The 18,537-nt window shown below is 57.9% G+C and overlaps 2 protein-coding genes across 4 annotated transcripts; one reads left to right on the top strand and one right to left on the bottom strand.

Annotated features, from left to right (window-relative positions):
• Positions 1-632: 632 nt before the first annotated feature.
• On the bottom strand, positions 633-5,005 carry C8G (complement C8 gamma chain). The gene is made up of 8 exons (XM_063409766.1): positions 4,558-5,005; positions 4,049-4,395; positions 3,183-3,322; positions 2,446-2,516; positions 2,019-2,126; positions 1,633-1,734; positions 1,424-1,462; positions 633-913 (listed from the first exon to the last, which is right to left on the bottom strand). The coding sequence occupies exons 1-8, from the start codon at positions 5,003-5,005 to the stop codon at positions 900-902; spliced, it is 1,269 nt and encodes a 422-aa protein (XP_063265836.1). The 3' UTR covers positions 633-899.
• FBXW5 (F-box and WD repeat domain containing 5) lies at positions 4,571-17,791 on the top strand. 3 transcript variants are annotated; one of them, XM_063409899.1, is made up of 9 exons: positions 4,571-4,719; positions 5,041-5,251; positions 7,532-7,689; positions 8,302-8,476; positions 9,706-9,854; positions 11,157-11,637; positions 14,102-14,249; positions 15,306-15,518; positions 15,958-17,791. In XM_063409899.1, the coding sequence occupies exons 2-9, from the start codon at positions 5,062-5,064 to the stop codon at positions 16,202-16,204; spliced, it is 1,761 nt and encodes a 586-aa protein (XP_063265969.1). In that variant the 5' UTR covers positions 4,571-4,719; positions 5,041-5,061; the 3' UTR covers positions 16,205-17,791. The 3 variants fall into 3 exon arrangements, with proteins under 3 accessions (XP_063265969.1, XP_063265968.1, XP_063265970.1); XM_063409898.1 differs by lacking the exon at positions 4,571-4,719 and having other exon boundaries at positions 15,958-16,210; positions 17,619-17,791; XM_063409900.1 differs by lacking the exons at positions 4,571-4,719; positions 5,041-5,251 and having other exon boundaries at positions 7,533-7,697.
• The last annotated feature ends 746 nt before the right edge of the window (positions 17,792-18,537 follow it).

Raw genomic sequence — 18,537 nt, forward strand, 5'->3', positions numbered from 1 at the left:
GATTGCCTGCAATGCAGGGTCTGATGAGGGGCTGCAGCATTAACCCTGGGGGTGTCCCCTAGTGAAGACCTCTAGTCCCGTCTGTCTCTCTGAGAGGTGCTAGCTGTGCGGGCAGGAGTCCAGCGCAGGCAGCAGCCCCTCGGGGAACAAACTCTGCTGGGCTGGGGCAGGGGAACGAGGTGTTTCCCAGCCCTGGAGGCCCTGGGGAGGGAAGCAGGATTGTGGGACTAAGATTTCCTCCCCTGGGGTCCCTGAGTGATCTCCCAGCTTGTTGCAGGAAAAGGCAGATGCTGTGCTCTCCGCAGTGCCCCACAGTCCGTGCCCCCTAGTCCGTGCCCCCTGTGGCCCAGGCACAGTGCTGTTCCCCTCAGCGCCAGGCCCTCCCTTGCCCCTGCCAGCTGGAACAGAGGCACCTCCTCACAGGAAGCACCACAACTCTGTCCCACACTCCCATGACTGGGGAAGGCTCACAGAAATGGCAAGGGTTTGCACGGAATGGGGCTGCACAGCTCCCTCAACGCCCCCTTGGCATGCCCCAGCCAGGAGCACATGTCCAAGGCACTGGCAGCCCATGGTGGAGGCAGTGCTGGCCTGGCTGGGCAGACAATGAGGTGACAGGCCTGTACACAGGCTCTTCTCTGAGGTGTTTATTGGGGTGTTGCTGGTTGCTGCAGGAGAGTGGGGCACAGAGCAGAGGGGGGACACAAGCTGGGGGACACAGGACAAGGACAGATGCAGCTACCAGCACAGCTGGAGGGGCTGAGGAGCCCGAGGGCTGGCTCCAGAGCTGTGGAGCAACAGTGGGAGCTGACAAAAGTGTGGCTCAGATCTGTGTGGCCATGGGCAGCTGGGTGAGGTGAGGGCTGAGCTCTGATCCCTCCTGGCAACTCCATCTGTACCTACAGCTTTGTTTCTGCAAGGAAGAGAAGTGCTGAGGGGCTGGAGGGATATCCAAGCTCAGCACAAGGGCTGGAGACCTACCTCTGCCTCCCCAAGCACCAGTGACAAGTGGTGGAGCTGTCCCCAGGGACCCCAGCCCTCACCCCAGGGTGTCCCTGTGCCAGGACATCTCATCCCAAACCAGCCCTCACCCCAGGAAACACCAATATAGATCCACTAAGCCCAGTCTGACCCATGTGGGGGGTGAGTGGGGTTTGCTTTGCCAGGATGTACCTGGTGCCCATCCTGAATGACTGTTTGCCACACAAGGGCATAGACTCTGTTCTGGGGAAGGGTCTGTCATGGCCTCTCCTGTGCCAGACTAGCCCTACCCACACTCCTGGGGCAGGACCAGGGTGCAGTGTGGATCTGGCCCAGTGTGCCCAGCCCACTACCAGGACAGAGACACCCAACTGGTGCTCAGTGTGGGACCAAGCCTGGCACATGGGGGCACCCAGTGCATCACCCAGCACCCCCAACTCACCATCCAGGACATGAAACTCATCTGCAGAGTCACAAAACCCTGCAAGAGACAGAGCCCAGGGGGGATCACCTTGTCTGATGACTCTTCAGCCCCTGCACCACCAGGCTATTGCAGGGCACAGCCCCATCCTTTCATCTTTGTCCCTGGGGTGGCAGGAGAATTGAAACAGAAACCTACACAGGTGTCCCTGAGGACAGTGTGCCACCCACCGTAGGTGGGGAAGTAGTAGGTCACATCCTCACTCAGACCCACAGCCCGGACGCGCTGCTCGAACTTGTCCACGACCGCGTCACTGACCAGGCTGCTCCGTCCTGCACGCAGGAAGACACTGTCAGTGGCCTCAGGCCCACCCTGGCCCGAAGCCCCCCATGCCTCTACACAAGGCTCAAGGCCCAAGGGCCTTTCAGCTCAGAGAAGTGGGTTCCCAGTTCCGCCCTTGCCTGCTCCCCCACAGCATCTGGGGACAATTCTCCAGGTGGAAGTGACCCCCATTCCCATGTTAGGTCCTACAAGGCTTCAGCTGGCCTCTCTGGAGTCCAGCCCAGGTTTTCCATCCTATCCTTCACCTGCCATGAGGCCGCGAGCCCCAACCTACCATAGAGCTTGACAGAGATGTTGCGCCCCTTCTGGTAGTAGAGGATGACAAAACTGCTGGGGTCAGCCTCACCCACCACCACATCCACCTTGCTGCTCTTCCTATGGTCTGGGAAGGACAAGAGGATAGCCCAGTTAATCCAAATCAATCCTGGTTAGCCTAAGCATTGTCCAGGGGCTTCTCTTCACCACAAGCTGGGTGTACAAGAGGTGAAAATCAGGGCCAGAGTGGGGCACCCATAGACATCACCCATCGTGTGACTAGCCCATGGTGTCACCTGTGATGGCATCCAACATGTAAGGACCCAAGACGTAAAATACGGGGAGTGCACTGGGAAGAGGGACATTGGTACGGTACCAACACCCTGCTGAGAGCAGGACTGGGGGGCTCCAGCAGCCTGTCACCACCTCAGACCAGTTTCCCTCACCCTTCAGCAGGAAGCGTCCGGGAGCCTGGGCGGGAAGGTACTGCTGCCTGATTTCCCAGCACATCCTGTCACTGCATGGGGAGAGGAAAAGAAGATGTCAGTACAGGTTGTAGAAGATCTTCCTGGGTCCCTGCCCACCCTGCCTGCCAAGGCCCACATGCTATCTCTTTCCATGGAACTTTGTTTTCTCTCCAGGGAAAGATGTCTCAGAATAGCAGGAAGACACTGTGAGAGATGCTGAGCCCAAAGAGTCCCTGTGATCTCCCTGCAGCACTGAGCCTGGTCACGACCTCAGGGCCCACCAGGCTGGGGAAAGTGCTCACAGGTGTGCTGAAGGTCACCACCCTCAGGCATGGTGTCCCTGGGACAGTCCCATGAGCCAGTCCTGGGCTAGGCAGCCATGGGACCACTACATGCCTCAGTTTCTCCAGTCTGGCTGTCCTCACACTGACCAGCCTGGGCACCCTCAGCCAAGCCTAGGCTAGTGGCCATGCAGGTGGCAGGGTGCCCATCATGGCCAGGGTACGCATTGTGGCCAGGGCTTCTACTACAAAACTCCCTGGACAATATCTCACACTTGGCTCTGGGGCAGCTGTGTCCTGTTTGGAGCCTGTGGCTAGGGCACTGGCACTGCTCTGACCTGCTTTCAGAGTCCCCATCCCAGGGCACCAGTCCTGTTCTGACCTGCCTGCACGTCCCTGTCCCTGGCCATGGCCCCTCTGCCCAGCATCACTCACAGCTTCCTGAAGGTGCTGATGGCCAGGCTCTGCCCATCCAGGATAGTCATTGTCACCATCGTGGCCTCCAGCTGGTGGCTGTGCTCTGCCAGGTAGCTGCAGCGGGAGGCCATGCCGACCAGGAACCACTTCCCTGAGAGCTGCAGGGCACAGGGGTGGCACCATCTACAGGCCCAGCAGCCTGGGGTGCCACCACTCAACCACCCTGGGCACCCTTCTTCCCTTCACTTGGCACCTCTGCCCACAGCCTGTCCCTTGTGGTGCCCACAGGGCACAGCTGCCTGTCTGGTGCTGGCAGGTGGAATGGCAGGGCAGGGAGAGCCTGACATGGGGACAGGCTGGGGGTGTGTAGGGGATGTCCAAGGCACCTGCCCATAGCTCCCACTGCCCACAGACAGCACTGCGGGCACCCCAGGCAGCCCCAGCTCAGCCCCACCCACAGAGCCCCGAGCTCAACCCAAGCTCCGGAGGGCAGCTGCACCGGCCCTGCGGCAGCTCCAGCTGGGTGAGGACGGGGTCCCTTGTGAGGCTCTGGCCCCGGCTTTGTGGGCAGTGTCGGCACTGAGCTGGGCTGTGTCGGGGGAGCACCGAGGGGCTTGGGGATGGTCAGGGAGGCTGAGTCTGGGGAGGACAGTGGGAGCCAGCTCTGGAGGGGGACACGGCACGGGCTGCAAGGGTGGGCCTGGGGGGGAAGGGCACAGGGGGTCAGCGCTGGACCGGGAGACAGAAGGATGGGCTGCAAAGCCGAGTCTGGAGGGGACACCGGAGGTCAGCCCTGCAGGGGCACACGGAACAGGAGCCACCACGGCTCCCTGCAGCCCACCCAAGTGCGGGGTCAGCGGAGATCCCTCAGCCCAACCCCTCACCTGGTGGAGGCTGAGCCCCTCCTGAGCCGCCACCTTCTCCAGCGCACTCTGGGGAGGGGGCGGCCGCCGTCTCTGCACCGCCCTCTGCCCCCGCGCCGTAAGGAGCAGCCCAAGCAGCAGGAAGGTGTGCAGGGCCGCCATGTGCCAGTGTGCGAGGCCGGTGCTGCCGGGAAGCGGCGGGGCCAGGCGGGCACGGCCGGAAGCCAGGAGACCTCGTGGTGGCTGGACGGGGTCAGCGCTGGGGTCAGCGCCGGGCCGGGCTGCAGCCCAGGGAGCGGGCCCGGACAGGGCCGGGAGGGGACGGGGAGGGGGGTGGGGTGGGTGGGTGTGTCTCGAGTGGGCGGGGTCTATAAGGCCACGGGGGCGTGGCCTAGCGGGGGTGCGGTCTGTGATCATGTGTCATGGAGGGCGTGTCATGGAGGCGTGTCATGGAGGGCGTGGTCACGGGGGTGCGGTCTGTGATCGGCGCTGTGGGACCGGAAGGCGCAGCGCCGCCGCTGCAGGCGCACTCGTGAGCGATCGCGCCGCACTCGGCTCGCTGCGCCTGGCACGCGGCGGGAAGCTCTGTGCTCGAGCCGTTGGGGCTGCGGCCGGACGCGCACGGTGATTGGCCGGTCGGGGAGTGCCGGCCGGAAGTGGCGCGGCGGGGCGGGCGCAGCGGAGCCGCCGAGGTGCGGGGGACAGCGGGGACACCGGGCACGGCACGGGGGAAACACAGGCCACGGGGGACAGCGGGGACACCGGGCACGGCACGGGGGGAACACAGGCCACGGGGGACAGCGAGGACACCGGGCACGGCACGGGGGGAACACAGGCCACGGGGGACAGCGGGGACACCGGGCACGGCACGGGGGGAACACAGGTCACGGAGGGCACCAGTGCACCGGACACTTCATGAAGGGAGCAGCGGGCAAGGCTCGGGGGGCCTGCGGGCCCTCGGCGGGTGCAGGTCCCCATTCCGGGTCTGACACCAGAACCCTGCTCTGTTCCAGGCGCGGCGGCAGAATGACACGATGGACGCGGGCTGCCCCCGGCTCCCAGACACCGTCCTATTCGAGATCTTTCTGTATCTGGATCACGCCGACGTGCTCTCGGTCGGGCTCGTCTGCCAGCAATGGCGCGCCGTGGCCCGGGACGAATTCCTGTGGAAGGAGCTTTTCTACCGCTACTACCGCGTATCCCGGGATGTGCCGCGGCATCCAGGTGCGCTCCGGGGCGCGGGGCTGATCCAGGGGGCGGCATCTGCCGTGAGCCCGGGACGGAGACTGCGCTGCCCTCGCTGCGCCCTCTGCCCGCCGCTGTTGGGCCGGTGGAACCCCTGAAGCTCGTCGCCTCAGCTGTGTCACAGCATTATGGACTGAGATGTGCACAGGAAGGGCTCTGGGTCTGCCTAGACCCTTCAGAAACGGGGGTCAGAGGGCTGGAAATGCTTATCCTCTCCCTTCTTTTCACAGAAAAGGAGGTTTCTGAGCTCTCTAGGCAGGTCTCTCTGTAGCTGCTGTCCAGGGAGATCCCAGGAGTCGCAGTGAGTCACCACACTCCTGCATCCCAGCCTGCATGAGATCTGTGGAATCACTGCTGGCTTGGCCTTTCTGGGACTTGGCAGCCCCTCTGCTGTGGCTCTGTCCCTTCTCCAGCTGCACCAGGCACTGCCACAAGCACCACTGGCTGCTCCAAGGGTCCCAGGGGCCGGGCTGGGGCACCTGTGCCTGGCTGGGAGACGTGTGGCCCTGTGACAGCAGTGGGAACATGTGCTGGGTCAGCAGCTGCCCCGCAACACCAGGGCAGGTTGGACTTGATCTGGGCTCACGGCTGGAGCTGACAGAGCCTGGCAGAGCTGTCCCTGGCCAAGCTGTCAGAAGGCTTGGGGATGGCAGTCGTGTGATCATAGCTCTGCTCCCTGCTGAGCAGCCAGTGCTGGAAGCAGTTTGATGCAGTCTAGAAGGATGACCCAGCTCTGTCACACTAGCTGGGACCTGGCAGCAGGAGCTGTTGCTGCCCAGGGGAGTTTCTCTCCAAGCAGCCCATTCCCAGTGTGTTCAGGGCATGGGAGGGCTGTGGGAATTGGATCCTGAGTTGTGAGTTGCAGCAGCTGCAGAGAGGTAGGAAGATATGCCAAGTCCCAGACAGTGGGAGCCGATCTCCTTGCAGCAGGAGGACCACTGCAGAAGGGCTCTGGGAGGAGGTGGATGTCGATGGGATTCCTTTAGGCTATGTGACTTTGCTTTTGCAGACCCTAGGAGCTCTGTGGGGCTGAGGATGTTCTCTTTAGGGTTTTTCTGAAGCCTTTTAACCAGGCTTGTTCCCTCCTAGCCTCCTGGACCTGCTTAGTCAGCTGCCAGCCCTGTTCTTGAGCACTAATTAGGATAAGCAGTTGGTGTAGCTCAGTAATGTATTCAGGTACCTCCCTGGCTGCTCGAGCTGTGGGCACCCTGCACAAGGCAGCAGGACAGGGACAGCTGGCAGGCATGGGCAGGGGCTGGAGCATGAGTTTGGGGACTACCTCTGCCAGCCTGGCTGCCCTGGGCAGCCCCATGGTTAGAGGAATGGTATCCCATGGATCTGTAAGGTGGAATGTTGGGTTTGCTTGGCCAAATGGGGTCTGTTCAGGCTTTTCCGAGATGGCTAGGCTGGGACCAGGAGGTTCAGAGGGGGTTGCAGTGCCCAGCCTCAAGCAGCAGTGAGATGTGCTGGCAGCAAGTTGGTCCCTGTCTGCAGGAGCAGGTGGCTTCTGGGCTGCAGCATGTTCCAAAAAATCCTTCAGTCCTGTTCAGTGTCACTAGGAAAGTTGGCCCTTATCCATATACATGTCTAATCCTCTTTGCTTCTCTGGGATTTGCTGCTGCAAGAAGTCTGTAGGCTGCCTGGCTGGGACTTTCATTAAAAATCTTTATTTGTCTTTTATTGTCCATCAGTAAGACTCCCATGAGTGTGCCCAGCTTCTGTTCTTCTCTGTCATTTTTTCAAGTCTTTTACCTCATGGAGATGGTTTTTTCCAGGTCTCAGACCCTTTCTGGAACCGTCTTAATTCTGTGTTAGACAAGACAGATAATCAGTGCAGAGCTGGGTATGGTGAGGAACAGCTTCTCAGCTTCCCTCTTGTCCCACCTTTGTGGTGGGACAGCCTTTTGGTTGTGCTGGGCATGTGTTCCTTCTCAGGACTCTTTTGTCCTGGGCAAGGTTTTGATCTAACAGCCTGTGCCTCTGCCCAGGCGGTTCCAGCAGGAGCTGTGCTGGTTTGGAAGGCAGAGCTGTTGATCTTTGTGTGTACTGGAAGAAAGGGGTTTTTTGTGTGGGACTAGGGAAGCTGCTGAGGAAAATGCTGAGGGCTGGTAGCTGAGCTGCAGCCCTGAGTTGGTGCCCCAGCAGAGCTCCTGGCCTTGCTTGCAAGAGCCAGGATTGGTTTATTCAAGCCTGATGCCATGTTTAGCCAAGCTCTGCTTCCCTCATACTCCTGTCCCATGTCTCTGCTCTGTGCTGCAGGTGCTGTCTCCTGGTATGATGAGTTCCAGAGGCTCTATGACACCATCCCTTGTGTGGAGGTGCAGGCCCTGAAGGAGCATAATGACCAAGTTTTGCATCTGAGCTTCTCCCACTCTGGCTGCCTGTTTGCATCATGCTCCAAAGACTGCACGGTCAAGGTAAAGTGGTAGGTGCCCTGCCCAGCTCTTGTAGCCTTGGTCCAGTGGGGCTTAGCCCTGAGAGCAGCCTTTGGGAAGTCTGTGGAGAGGTTTGACCAGATGTCCCTGGACTTGGACTGGTTCCTGCAGTTGCTGAGCTGTCTTCTAAGCCATAGAACTAATGGCTCTTGCAAATGCAGCCTTGAGGGCTGTGGATTCCAGCTCCAGCCTGAATATGTGTGGAGGTGGCTGAGGTGCTTTCCTTTCTAGGTGCAGATCAATGCCCTGTTGTGCCCTGGGTCTGACGAAGACTGAGGAGGCAATGATCCACTGCAGTGGATCATGTCTTGCCTGGGTGGTTGTCCTGGGAGGAATCTCTCTGAAAATGCTGGAAACCCAGCACCATTCACTGCCTCAACACCCTCTCTTCTGGCCAATGGAGCAGCAGTTCTCCATTTAGCTCCCCTCCATTTTCTGGCAGGGGAATGGACAGGGATATGGTGAGTGGGAGGCAGTTAAATGGGGTTTTTGATACTGTTTGTTTTTCACGTCCCAGTGAGTACTGGCAGAATAGATAAAACAGAACCACTCTCAGGCTTCTCAGCAGCTTCCTGACTGTCCATCTCTCTGTAGATCTGGAGCAATGAGCTGGACATCTCCCTGCAGCACAGCTCCAACATGAGGCCATACAACTGGAGCTACACCCAGTTCTCCCAGTTCAATTCTGATGACTCCCTCCTGCTGGTATCCGGTGTCTTTGTGGGGCCTCACAACTCCTCGTCGGGGGAGATTGCTGTGATCAGCATGGGTAAGTGAGGCTTCCCTAGGGCATATAAGTGCTGGGTGAGGGGGTTCCGTTCTGTGGATGTGCAGTAGTCTTGCCTCAGCTTGTCTTGACTACTGAGCTAAGGGGATCCAGTCACAATTCTAGAGGGGAAACCTCAAAGACAGCCTTAACTCTGGGTCACTACAGCAGCACCTCAAGGCACTGTGTCATGTATTTAGCCTCACTTCTCTTCTAAGTGCCAGTTTGGGCAAGGGTTATCCACATCACTCATCTTGAATCTCCCACCTCTGCTTTATGTGGTGCTTGCCATAGAGCCTCAGAAACCCCAAATGGTTTGGGTTGGAAGAGACCTTAAAGCCAATCTGATTCCAACCTCTGCCATGGACAGAGACACCTTCCACTCTCCCAAGGTTGCTCCAAGCCTCATCCAGGCTGGCCTTGGACACTTCCAGGGATCCAGGGGCAGCCACAGCTTCTCTGGGCACTCTGTGCCAGGGCCTCGCCACTGTCACAGGGAACAATTTCCCCCCCCATCCCATCTATTCCTGCCCTCTGGCAGTGGGAAGCCATTTTCCCTTGTCCTGTCCCTCCATTCCTTGTCCCAGGTTCCTCTCCAGCTCTCCTGGAGCCCCTTTAGGCCCTGGAAGGGGCTCTGAGGTCTTCCCAGAGCCTTTTCTTCTCCAGGCTGGACATAACCAGCTCTCTCAGCCCATCTCCAGAGGAGAGTGGCTGGATCCAGCCCTCAGATCACCTTTGTGGCCCTAGTCTCTCCCTTAGGTCTCACAGAGATTTCTGAGATGTTGTCACCTGAGCCTCTTTCACTTCTGCTGCAGCTCTTTGTATCAGGCTTATCCCCACTGTGTTATCTCACGATCTTTGTGCACAGTCCCACAGCACCAGGAATCAGGAGTGCACAGCTGCCTTGGCTGGAGAGGCCCCAAGCCCCAGGGGTGGGAGGGAAATTCTGTATGTATTTAGCTCATTATTGTCCCCAGGGCTTGCTCCAGGGAAAGGGTGGGAGGTTGGATTGCTCCGTGCTGTGGCTCTGCACTGCCCTGTTATTTTGGTTTCCTTTTGCAAGGTATCATCACACATCTCTGGAGGAAAGCAAAATAACCTGTCTCTGTAGCAGTGGCTGGGAGCTGGATGGGGGTTGGCCTCTCCTACAGAGACCTGGATCCACTTCCCCTGTCCCACACAGTTTCTCCAGGGTTCTTGCTGGAAGTCACTGCCTCATGTTTTCATTCCAGAGAACTTCACGCTGCTTTCCAGGGTGAGGAATAAGCCCTATGATGTGTTTGGCTGTTGGCTGAATGAAACCAACTTGATATCAGGCAATCTGCATCGGATTGGGCGCATAACCTCCTGCTCAGTGCTGTGGCTGAACAATGCTTTCCAGGTGAGCTGCCTTCCTCCCAGCTTCACAGGCAGTGCAGCTTGCTGTTGGCTCCTGGGGGAGGGAAAGCTGCGCGGAAGGATGGCTCAATTGTCCTGTCCTCCCTGTTTGTCTCCTCTGACTTGCCCTCAGGATCCTGAGCTCGAGGCAACCCTTGCATGAGGTTTCTCCATGCTCGGTGTTGTGGTACTCACTACAATATTCTAACTCTGCCCTCAGATCTCATTAACTTTTGCCATGTTAATTAGGCTGAAGAGTTGGCTGCAGTGTTCCACAGTATGCATTGCCCAACAGCAGGCCTGCTGAGGTCGTTGGTAGTCTGAAGCTGGGCCTGGGACTGCTGTAGCCTGGTGTGTGTCCCAGCAATGGCCTTTCTCCCACTTGGTAGCTCAGGGTGTTCCTGGGAGCTGGAGGCTGAGCTCAGCCCTGCCTGGCCTTGCTGAGGTTTCTTGGGCCTGCTGCTGTCTTTGATTCCATGGTGAGACTTGGAGAGCCAAGTGTGCTGGCCTCAAACTGCTCATTCACTCCCTGGCACTTGGGCTGCTCAGTCATGTTCCCCATGTTTTGCCTCTGTTTCAGTGCCACACCTGCATATCCGCATGTTTTGTGATTTTAACAAGATGCTGACCCCAGGTAAAGTCCTCTGGTAGCAGAGACCCTTCCCACATCTCTGTGCTACACTGAGGCATTACCCCTTCCATCCCTGAGAGGCCAGGAAGAACCTTGCCCATAAGAGGGGAGTGGGATTACAGCTGCAGGCTGGGAACAGTGAGGCAAAGAGGGACCTGCTCTGTGTGTCTGGAGCAGGTATCAGCTGCCCCTGCTGAGGGGTACAAGCATGCTCCAGGAGCACAGGGATTCTCTGTCACTGCTGCTGTAGGCCAGAGGGATCCCACTTCATGCTTATCACAGAGGTGGGTTCTTGAAATCCTTGTTGATCATAGAATGTAGAGTATCATGAGGTGGAAAGGACCCACAAGGATCAAGTCCAGCTCCTGGCCCTGCACTGTAAAGCACCAGGTAGCACCAGCTGATGACCTCAGGGTGTGGTGGCAACAGGGCTGCCCAGCTGCTGTGCTTCCTCGCTCCACTGTTGCCTGCCTGCAGGAATGTTTTCTCTTCCTCTGTCTCCATCCAGGATAGGAAGGAGCTCAGTAAAGCTGGCAAGCCTGGGGCCCGTTCCTGTGTCAGTGCCCCTCTGAAGGGATCAGTGGGAGCCGGTGTCCCTGCACTAGCTCGGGTCTTGGTTTGAATCGTGGGAGTGATGTGGGGTGATTCCTGCTCACTTCTCCCCTCTGCTTGCAGGGCATTGAGTCTGAGAATGTGAATGTAGTGAAGAGACTGTTCAAAATCCAGAACCTGAATGCTAGCACCATCCGGACTGTGATGGTGGCTGACTGCAGCCGGTACGATTCCCCGGATCTGCTCCTGGACTACGAGGAGCAGCTGGCTGCTTCCTCCACCTGCCCGGTCTTTGATCTCGGCAGTGACAGCGAGGAAGAAGAGGCCAAGCCCAAGCTGCCTCTGGAGCCAGCTGTACAGGAATTGCCGGATGCCGGGGGCGTGCCAGCAGAGCATGGGCTGCAGCAGCTCTTTGATGATATCATGGAGGGCCGCGTGAGGCCTGCCATGACTGAGACAGAGCTGGAGACAAAGGTGGCTGAGCTGTTTGTGCGCAACAGAACTAAACCGCCCGAGCCAAACCTGCTCCCCACAGACAGCAACAGCAAGACAAAGTACTTGATCTTCACCACAGGATGCCTCACCTACTCTCCACACCAGATAGGTAAGGCTGAGTCTGAGCCTGAGACAGCTGGGGCTCCCTGGGGGCCTAGGCTGCAGCTGTGCTTGGGATTTGGGTCGAGAAAAGACCTGATCTCTCTGCTGCCTGTTTGATCTAGGTTCTGAGAGGCCCCATCAGTGAGGGGAGTTCCACCTCCTCTACTTGCATGAGGGTTGTTTTGTTGCTGCCAGCATGACCTGTGGCTAAAGTCATGGCAAGAGCTGAGCAGAAAAGCAAGAAGGAACTTCTGGTTAAGGACACCAGCCATGAGCAGCAGTGAGTGCAGGGGCAGAGCAACAGCTGCCCTGGAGGAGTGTGTGGAGGCACCTCAGTCCTGTTCTCTTATGGGAGTAGACAGGGCATCAAGGCAAGCCTGGTCTGAGCAGCATGGAGTTGATGTGTGAGTCACTTGTGCAGTGTCCCTGCCCCTTGCCTGCCTCCCCTCTGCCATGGGTAGGACCACCCTTACGTGGGTGTCTCAGTGAGACACTTGATACTGGGGAGGTTTCTGAGGGCATTATTCACTGCCTCAGTCAGTGTTGGTGTGGTGAGCAATGCTGGGAAGGTTGCAGCCCCCTCCATTGTACCAGTGGGGTACAACGGGCTGTGCGTGGAGCATGCTCCAGATCGTGGCTGCTGATCTTGTCCTGTGTCAGGATGTCACTTGCTCTCACCTGGAGCACTCCTGTTAAGGCAACAGGTCTAGCAGAGCCTGAATTTTCAGGAAATCATATGGGAAACTCCTCAGCAGGGAGCAGGAGCAGGTAGACTGGCTGTTTCCCCTAGAGACCCTAAAGCTGGCAGAGAGGTGGAAAGGACCAGGAGTGTGGGAAAGGAGGCAGCTCCCAGACAAGACTGCTGTGAAGCCAGACTGTTTCAGTTCCTTTCACTATTCACACAGTTAAAGCCTGGCTTCCTTGCTCTCCTGACTTTTCCATGACATAGTCCTGCACCAGTACAGCCCAGTAAGGCAGGGGAAGGCAGTTTCTGGAACTGTAAGCAACTTAGTCTTTGCCCCCTCAGTTAGGAATATGACCTGAACTGAATGCTCGGTGCTCCTGCCTGTGGGCTGGGTTTGCAGACAGCCATGGTGATTCAGCCCTGGGCTGAGCCAAGGCCACCTTGCAGACCGCAACCTGCCACACACCAGGGCAGAGCCTTTGGGCTCCCGAATTGCTCTGCAGCCTCCCAGGGCTGAGGGATTGGTGTGATGCCTTTGAACTCTGTGATTCCCTGGCTGGCGGCCAGCATTTGCGGTACAGGCTGCTGCTTGGAGGGCTGGACACTGGCTCAGTTCCTGTCCCACCATGAGTCACTGCAGTGTTGTTTGCCCCTTGGTTTGTGTGCAGAACTGGCCCTGTGCACCTGCTCTATGCCTACAGGACCTAAAGGAGCTCACTCTGTGCTCACCTCCCACTCTATGCAGTGCTGCCCCAGCCTGAAATCCTTGAGTTCCTGTTTCTCATGCTGGTTCCAGGTTGAGCAGCCTGTTCTGCTGACTCATGTGTGTCTGAGTTTGGAACGGGGAGTGTGGCACTGTGGAAGTGAGGGTGAAGAGGCTGGTGAGCAGCACCAGTGGGGAAGAACACCACTCCTGTCCCAAAGGTCCCAGGCTCAAGGGCAGAGATACTGGGAATGGCCTTAGACTTGAGCTGTAGTGGGGTGTCACCCGTGTCTTGTTGGGCTGCAGGAGAGGGCTAAAATCAAAGGTGTTGTTAGCAATTCCTGCAGAGGGGCAATGGGATGGGATGGGCCACCTTCCAGCTCCCCCTGGACCTGCTGAGCATCAAGCCTGTGTGTGTGCCCAGGAGCTACTGAGGCTCACAGGTCCTCCTGGAAGCCATTGGGGATGGACCATTTGTGGAGCTGTTTGTGTTGTGGACCTCTGCAGAGCTGGAAAGGGACAGGGCTTGACCCATCACTTGTCTCATTTAGTCAGGAGGTTCAGAAGCGACAAAGCACTTGAGCACAGTTTAAATGTCTATTCTTTGAGCTTTCTGGAACAGATCCTCACCTGCATTTGACAGTGTCAGGGGAAAACCCTGCCACAGCCAGTGCATCTTCTGGGCTGCTCCAGGCTGACTACTGCAGAGCATGGGCCCAGCCCACGGAATCATTTAGGAGAAAAACCCTTCTACAACTAGTGTGTCTCCTGGGCCAATGCAGCTTCCATGTGCTCCAGAGATGGGCTGAGGCAAGGTTTGGATGTACCCACAGACACTGGGATATCCCTGTCTGAGGTTGGATGTGCCAGGATATTGCTCATGGGCAAGGTCCTGGCCCAAAGCCCACCTGAAGAGCTGAAGGAGCCTGGCCAGGACAGCAGCCCTCTTCCAGACCTTGCCCAGCAAGCTGGTTTTCCTTTCTTAGCCACACCAAGGGAAGCCCCTCCCTGAAGCCTGGGACCTCCCCCAGCCATTCTGGCAGCAGCCTGTGGAACTGCCTCCCTCTGCTTTCTGTCCCACAGGGATTAAAAGGATCCTGCCCCATCAGATGACGACTGCAGGGCCAGTGCTGGGCGAGGAACGGCGCTCGGATGAGTTCTTTGACTCCCTGGATCATGTGATTGACATCCATGGGCACATCATTGGCATGGGCCTCTCCCCTGATCACCGGTGAGCACAGAGGGCTTCAGCAACTGCCAGGGTGGGCAAGAGCTGTTCATGGGCTCTGTGGGGTGACCAGGACGTGAAATGACTGTGGTGGATGGATTGGGTGCCTGCTGATCCAGGTGCTGATGGTGTGTTACTGCTGAGCATCGCCCCCAGCTGTGGCAGGAATGTGTTCCTGAGCCAGCTCAGGACAGGATGGCTCCTTCTGAGAGTGGAGGAGCTGCCCACACCAATGTTCTTCTTCCTGTGGTAGGTCATCCATAGAATCCTAGGATGGTTTGTGTTGGAAGATAGCTTAAAAACCATCTAATGCCCACCCTCCTGCCATGGGTGGGGACAACTTCTAATCTCCCAGGTTGCTCCAAGCTCTGTCCATTTGGCTTTAAACACTTCCAAGGATCCAGGGGCAGCCACAGCTTCTCTGGGCAACCTGTGCCAGGGCCTCATCACCCACACAGGGAACAATTTCTTCCCACTATCCCATCCATCCCTGCCCTCTGGCAGTGGGAAGCCATTTTCCCTTGTCCTGTCCCTCCATCCCTTGTCCCAGGTTCCTCTCTAGTTCTTTTGGAGCTCCTTCAGGCACTGGAAGGGGCTCTAAGATCTCCCTGGATCCATCTCTTCTCCAGGCTGAACACTCCCAGATCTCTAGCCTGGCTCCAGAGCAGAGAGGCTCCAGCCCTTGGAGCATCTCAGTGGCCTTGTCTGGAGTCCAGCATCTCCACGTCCTTGTGTTGGGTTCCCAGAGCTGGAGGCAGCTCTCAGGTGGGGTCTCATGTGAATGGAGCAGGGGGTCAGAGTCCCCCTTCACATGCTGCCCAGAAGACACACCCATCCTTGAAGATAGTTTTCATGGGATTAGAGCGGTGTGATCTGACCCCTAGAGTCACCTTTCAGGTGTGGTGGTCCTTTCCAGACATAGACAGGAGTGTTCCAGCAGCCTGTTCCCTGTTTCAGCCTGGATTTCAGTGAGCTGGCCTGCAGGCTCCATCCCTGCTGTGCCAGGGGGCTCTGTGAGCTCTGGTGCAGTGCAGGTAACCCATCCCTGCCCTTCCCAAGGTACCTGTACGTGAACAGCCGGGCCTGGCCACGGGACTGCGTCATCTCAGATCCGATGCAGCCACCTCCCATCGCTGAGGAGATCGACCTGCATGTGTTCGACCTGAAGACCATGAAGGAGGTGAAGCGAGCACTGCGTGCACACCGGGCCTACACACCCAATGAGGAGTGCTTCTTCATCTTCTTGGACGTCAGCAGGGACTTCGTAGCGAGGTGAGGAGTGGGCAGGATCCTGATCCTCCATCTGGGAAGGCCTGGGGCTATTGCTGTGGGATGGCCAGGTGAGCAGAATACTCCTGTGTCTTGGGAGCAGAGCAGGGAATGGAATTGGAAAGAACACATGGACTGACTTGGAAAGTGCTGATAAAGGGTGGCTGTCCTGGTCCTGCTGCTGTAAATATCCTGCTGTAAATCCCTGAGGAAAGGGTAAATCTGGGGCTGTGGTATGTTTAGTGGTAGGTGGCAAATGCCCTTCTTGGGGCTGCAGGTGCTGTGGGGTGAGCTGAGGGGCCCCTGAGCTCATGGAGACAGGGGCTTGGATACCCTCTGCTCCCATCCCTGCAGAAGGACAAGGGTGGGAAGGGCAGGGTGTTGGGGCTGCTGGGCTGACACTGGAACCAGTGGGGCACCCTGACCACTGTTTCCACCCCAGTGGGGCAGAGGATCGACATGGCTACATCTGGGACCGGCACTACAACATCTGCCTGGCCAAGCTGCAGCATGACAACGTGGTGAACTCAGTGGCATTCAGCCCGGTGGAGCAGGAGCTGCTGCTGACAGCCAGTGATGACACCACCATCAAGGTGTGGCGATCGCCACGGGCTGTGCGCATCCGGCAGGCCAGGCGGCCCCGGCCCAGGAAACTGCTCTTCTCTTGGCTCATGAACCAGAAAAGCTGAACCCAGGTACATCTGCTCCTGCAGCTTCCTCACTGCAGCACCTCCTTCTGAGCTCACAGAGCCCTGAGCCCTGCAGAGATGAGCTCTAGGCACACAAATCCTATGGCTGAGCCAGGAGGGGCTCTGGCAGCAGGGATCACCTCCTTGAAGCACTGGCTTCAGACAGGACAGAAGAGCTGGGCCCCTGCTGTAGGTCTGTCAGGCAGTAGCTGAGCTGGTCACTGCAGGGTGGGCTCCCACAGCTTCTCACCAGCATTGCTACTTGGTCATGGCTCTCTGGGTGAGCTCTGGGCTCCGGGGACACTGAGGCACATCCAGTGCGGGTCTCTGTGAGCTGGAGACATGGCCAGCCCTACTGGGAGCTGCCAGCTGCAGAGTGCTTGGCAGGAGCCATGGTGCAGCTGCACTGCCTGACTGCAGGACTCTATTAATATTAGCATTTTATTAATGTCTTTGTCCCAAAGCTCCACAGGCAACTCGTCTTGCTGCTGGGGAATGTCAAGTGCCTCCTCCCCATGGCACCTCTGCCTGGGAGGGCAGCAGGGACTAGGGGCATTAAGGGGGCATCAGGGCCAGGGCTAGGAGCCTGACTGGCCCCAGGGTCTGTGTATTGGTATTGCCAGTTTCCAAACGTAGGAGGCGGGAGGGCTGGTGGTCACATGGTGCTGGCTTTGCCTCTGTCTTCCTCTGACTAGCACTTCAATAAGCTATGGACCTGGAACGTATTTACTGTGGGGGATGTGCTGTCCCTTTCTGGGGTACCCATGAGGACAGCTTACCTCCTGCCCATGCTACCCAGTCGTGGCACTTTAGGTTCTCTTGGTATGTTCTCTGTGAATAGTGTAGGCACCCATGGGTGCTGCAGGTATTCATTCACCTGCAGGTGATGAGGATGGAGTCCTCCTGCCTGCAGTGACAGCTGAAGTCCCTGTCCCTGGGGCTGACCTGTCATGGAAGGGGTCAGCTCCTCCAGGACCCCACGGGCAGTGGGGATGGTCACTTGGAGTTATTACAGACTCAGTGGTGTTCACTGTCTGTCCCTTGAGCTTCTCTCCCTGTAGCAGGTACCCAAATGTCAGAGTCTAAAATTAGGCTTCTAATCCTGACCTGGCCTGATGGGGCACCGAGGAGCTGCTGTCGCTCCTGGAAGCAGGGCTGGGAAGGAGCTGCAGGGGGAGGCATTTTGGGGCCCCCCTGGAAGCCCCAGACAGGTGCCTGTGCCGTTCCCAATCTGGGGTTGCTGATAGACCTGATGGAAGTGGCAGTTCCTGTCACAATGGCACTGATGGCTTCAGCAGCCTCTGCAGCAGGAAGGTCAGCACCTGTGTCCTGCTGTGCCCCAGCTTCACCCAAAACCCCCTAACTCAGGTTTTCTGTCACAAAATAAGGGGTTCCTTGATGTGTGTACACACAGGCTCCACATCCCGCTCTGTCCAGTCAGACAGCAAAGGAACGGCCTCTCCCTCCTCCCCCAGCTGTGAACTCTCCACCCGTGGCTTGGTGCAGCAGCGTGCAAGGCACTGAGGTGTTGTTAGTACTGAGTTTTGCTCTGCACTCTGGCATTGAATAAATACTCTGCTAAAGCATCTCTCCAATGTGAGCTTGTTTTTTTGAGCACTGCTCTGCTGAGGCAGAGCTGAAGCCAGGACTGTCACAGGGCTGGGCTGGGGCACTGCAGCAGCTGCTGCCCAGCCAGTGGTTACCTGCCTTGGGCTGGGGAGTGTGGGTAGAGAGCTGTAAGCAACAGGAGAGAGGCAAGGGATGGCTGAAGGGCAGCAAGCGTCCATCCCCTGCCAGGGCTGAACCAGGACAAGCTGGCTCCAGGACAAGCTCAGGGCTGGCTCCCTCTTGGATTTACGTTTTTCCATGCACTAACAGACATGGAACAGGTAAGCAGAGAGCCCTCCAGTGCTGTTTGGCATTCCTGTGCCACAGCAGCCTCCTGAGCTGCAATGCTAGTCCCCTCACTGCCCTGTGCATCTCCCTGCTGTAGCAGATGCTGTGGTATGAAGGGGGTCTGCGGGCTTTCCAGAGGGGATAGGTGCCAACGGTCATTCCTTGTGTTTGTCTCTTCCAGACACAGTGAGTGGAGGCCAGCAGGCTGCTGCCCCCACAGGTGTTTAGTCCCTCCTTGGGCTGGTGCTGCAGCCTGGGAGGGGCAGGAACAGGCATCCTGCAGGCACTGGGCTCCCAACAGGAGCGAGGGAAAAGCAGCCTGTTCTGGAGGAGCTCAGAGCTGTTACAACACAGGAACAGGAGTGTTGGATTTGCCTTAACAGCAGCAGAACCACTGGAATCACTGACCCAGCACTGCACCACTGGCTCCCGTTGGC

The sequence above is a fragment of the Prinia subflava genome, chromosome 12, assembly GCF_021018805.1.
Source record: "Prinia subflava isolate CZ2003 ecotype Zambia chromosome 12, Cam_Psub_1.2, whole genome shotgun sequence".
NCBI lineage: Eukaryota > Metazoa > Chordata > Aves > Passeriformes > Cisticolidae > Prinia > Prinia subflava.

What these genes read in the sequence shown, in the direction of transcription:
- FBXW5 (XM_063409899.1), top strand. Translation starts at nt 5,062, where the DNA reads ATGGACGCGGGCTGCCCCCGGCTCCCAGACACCGTCCTATTCGAGATC. An exon ending in GGATGTGCCGCGGCATCCAG is followed by an intron (nt 5,252 to 7,531) that starts GTGCGCTCCGGG and finishes TCTGTGCTGCAG; the next exon opens with GTGCTGTCTCCTGGTATGAT. An exon ending in CTACTCTCCACACCAGATAG is followed by an intron (nt 11,638 to 14,101) that starts GTAAGGCTGAGT and finishes TCTGTCCCACAG; the next exon opens with GGATTAAAAGGATCCTGCCC.
- C8G (XM_063409766.1), bottom strand. Translation starts at nt 5,005, where the DNA reads ATGGGGACCTGCACCCGCCGAGGGCCCGCAGGCCCCCCGAGCCTTGCC. An exon ending in CGGACGCTTCCTGCTGAAGG is followed by an intron (nt 2,127 to 2,445) that starts GTGAGGGAAACT and finishes TGTCCTTCCCAG; the next exon opens with ACCATAGGAAGAGCAGCAAG. An exon ending in CATCTCTGTCAAGCTCTATG is followed by an intron (nt 1,735 to 2,018) that starts GTAGGTTGGGGC and finishes TCCTGCGTGCAG; the next exon opens with GACGGAGCAGCCTGGTCAGT.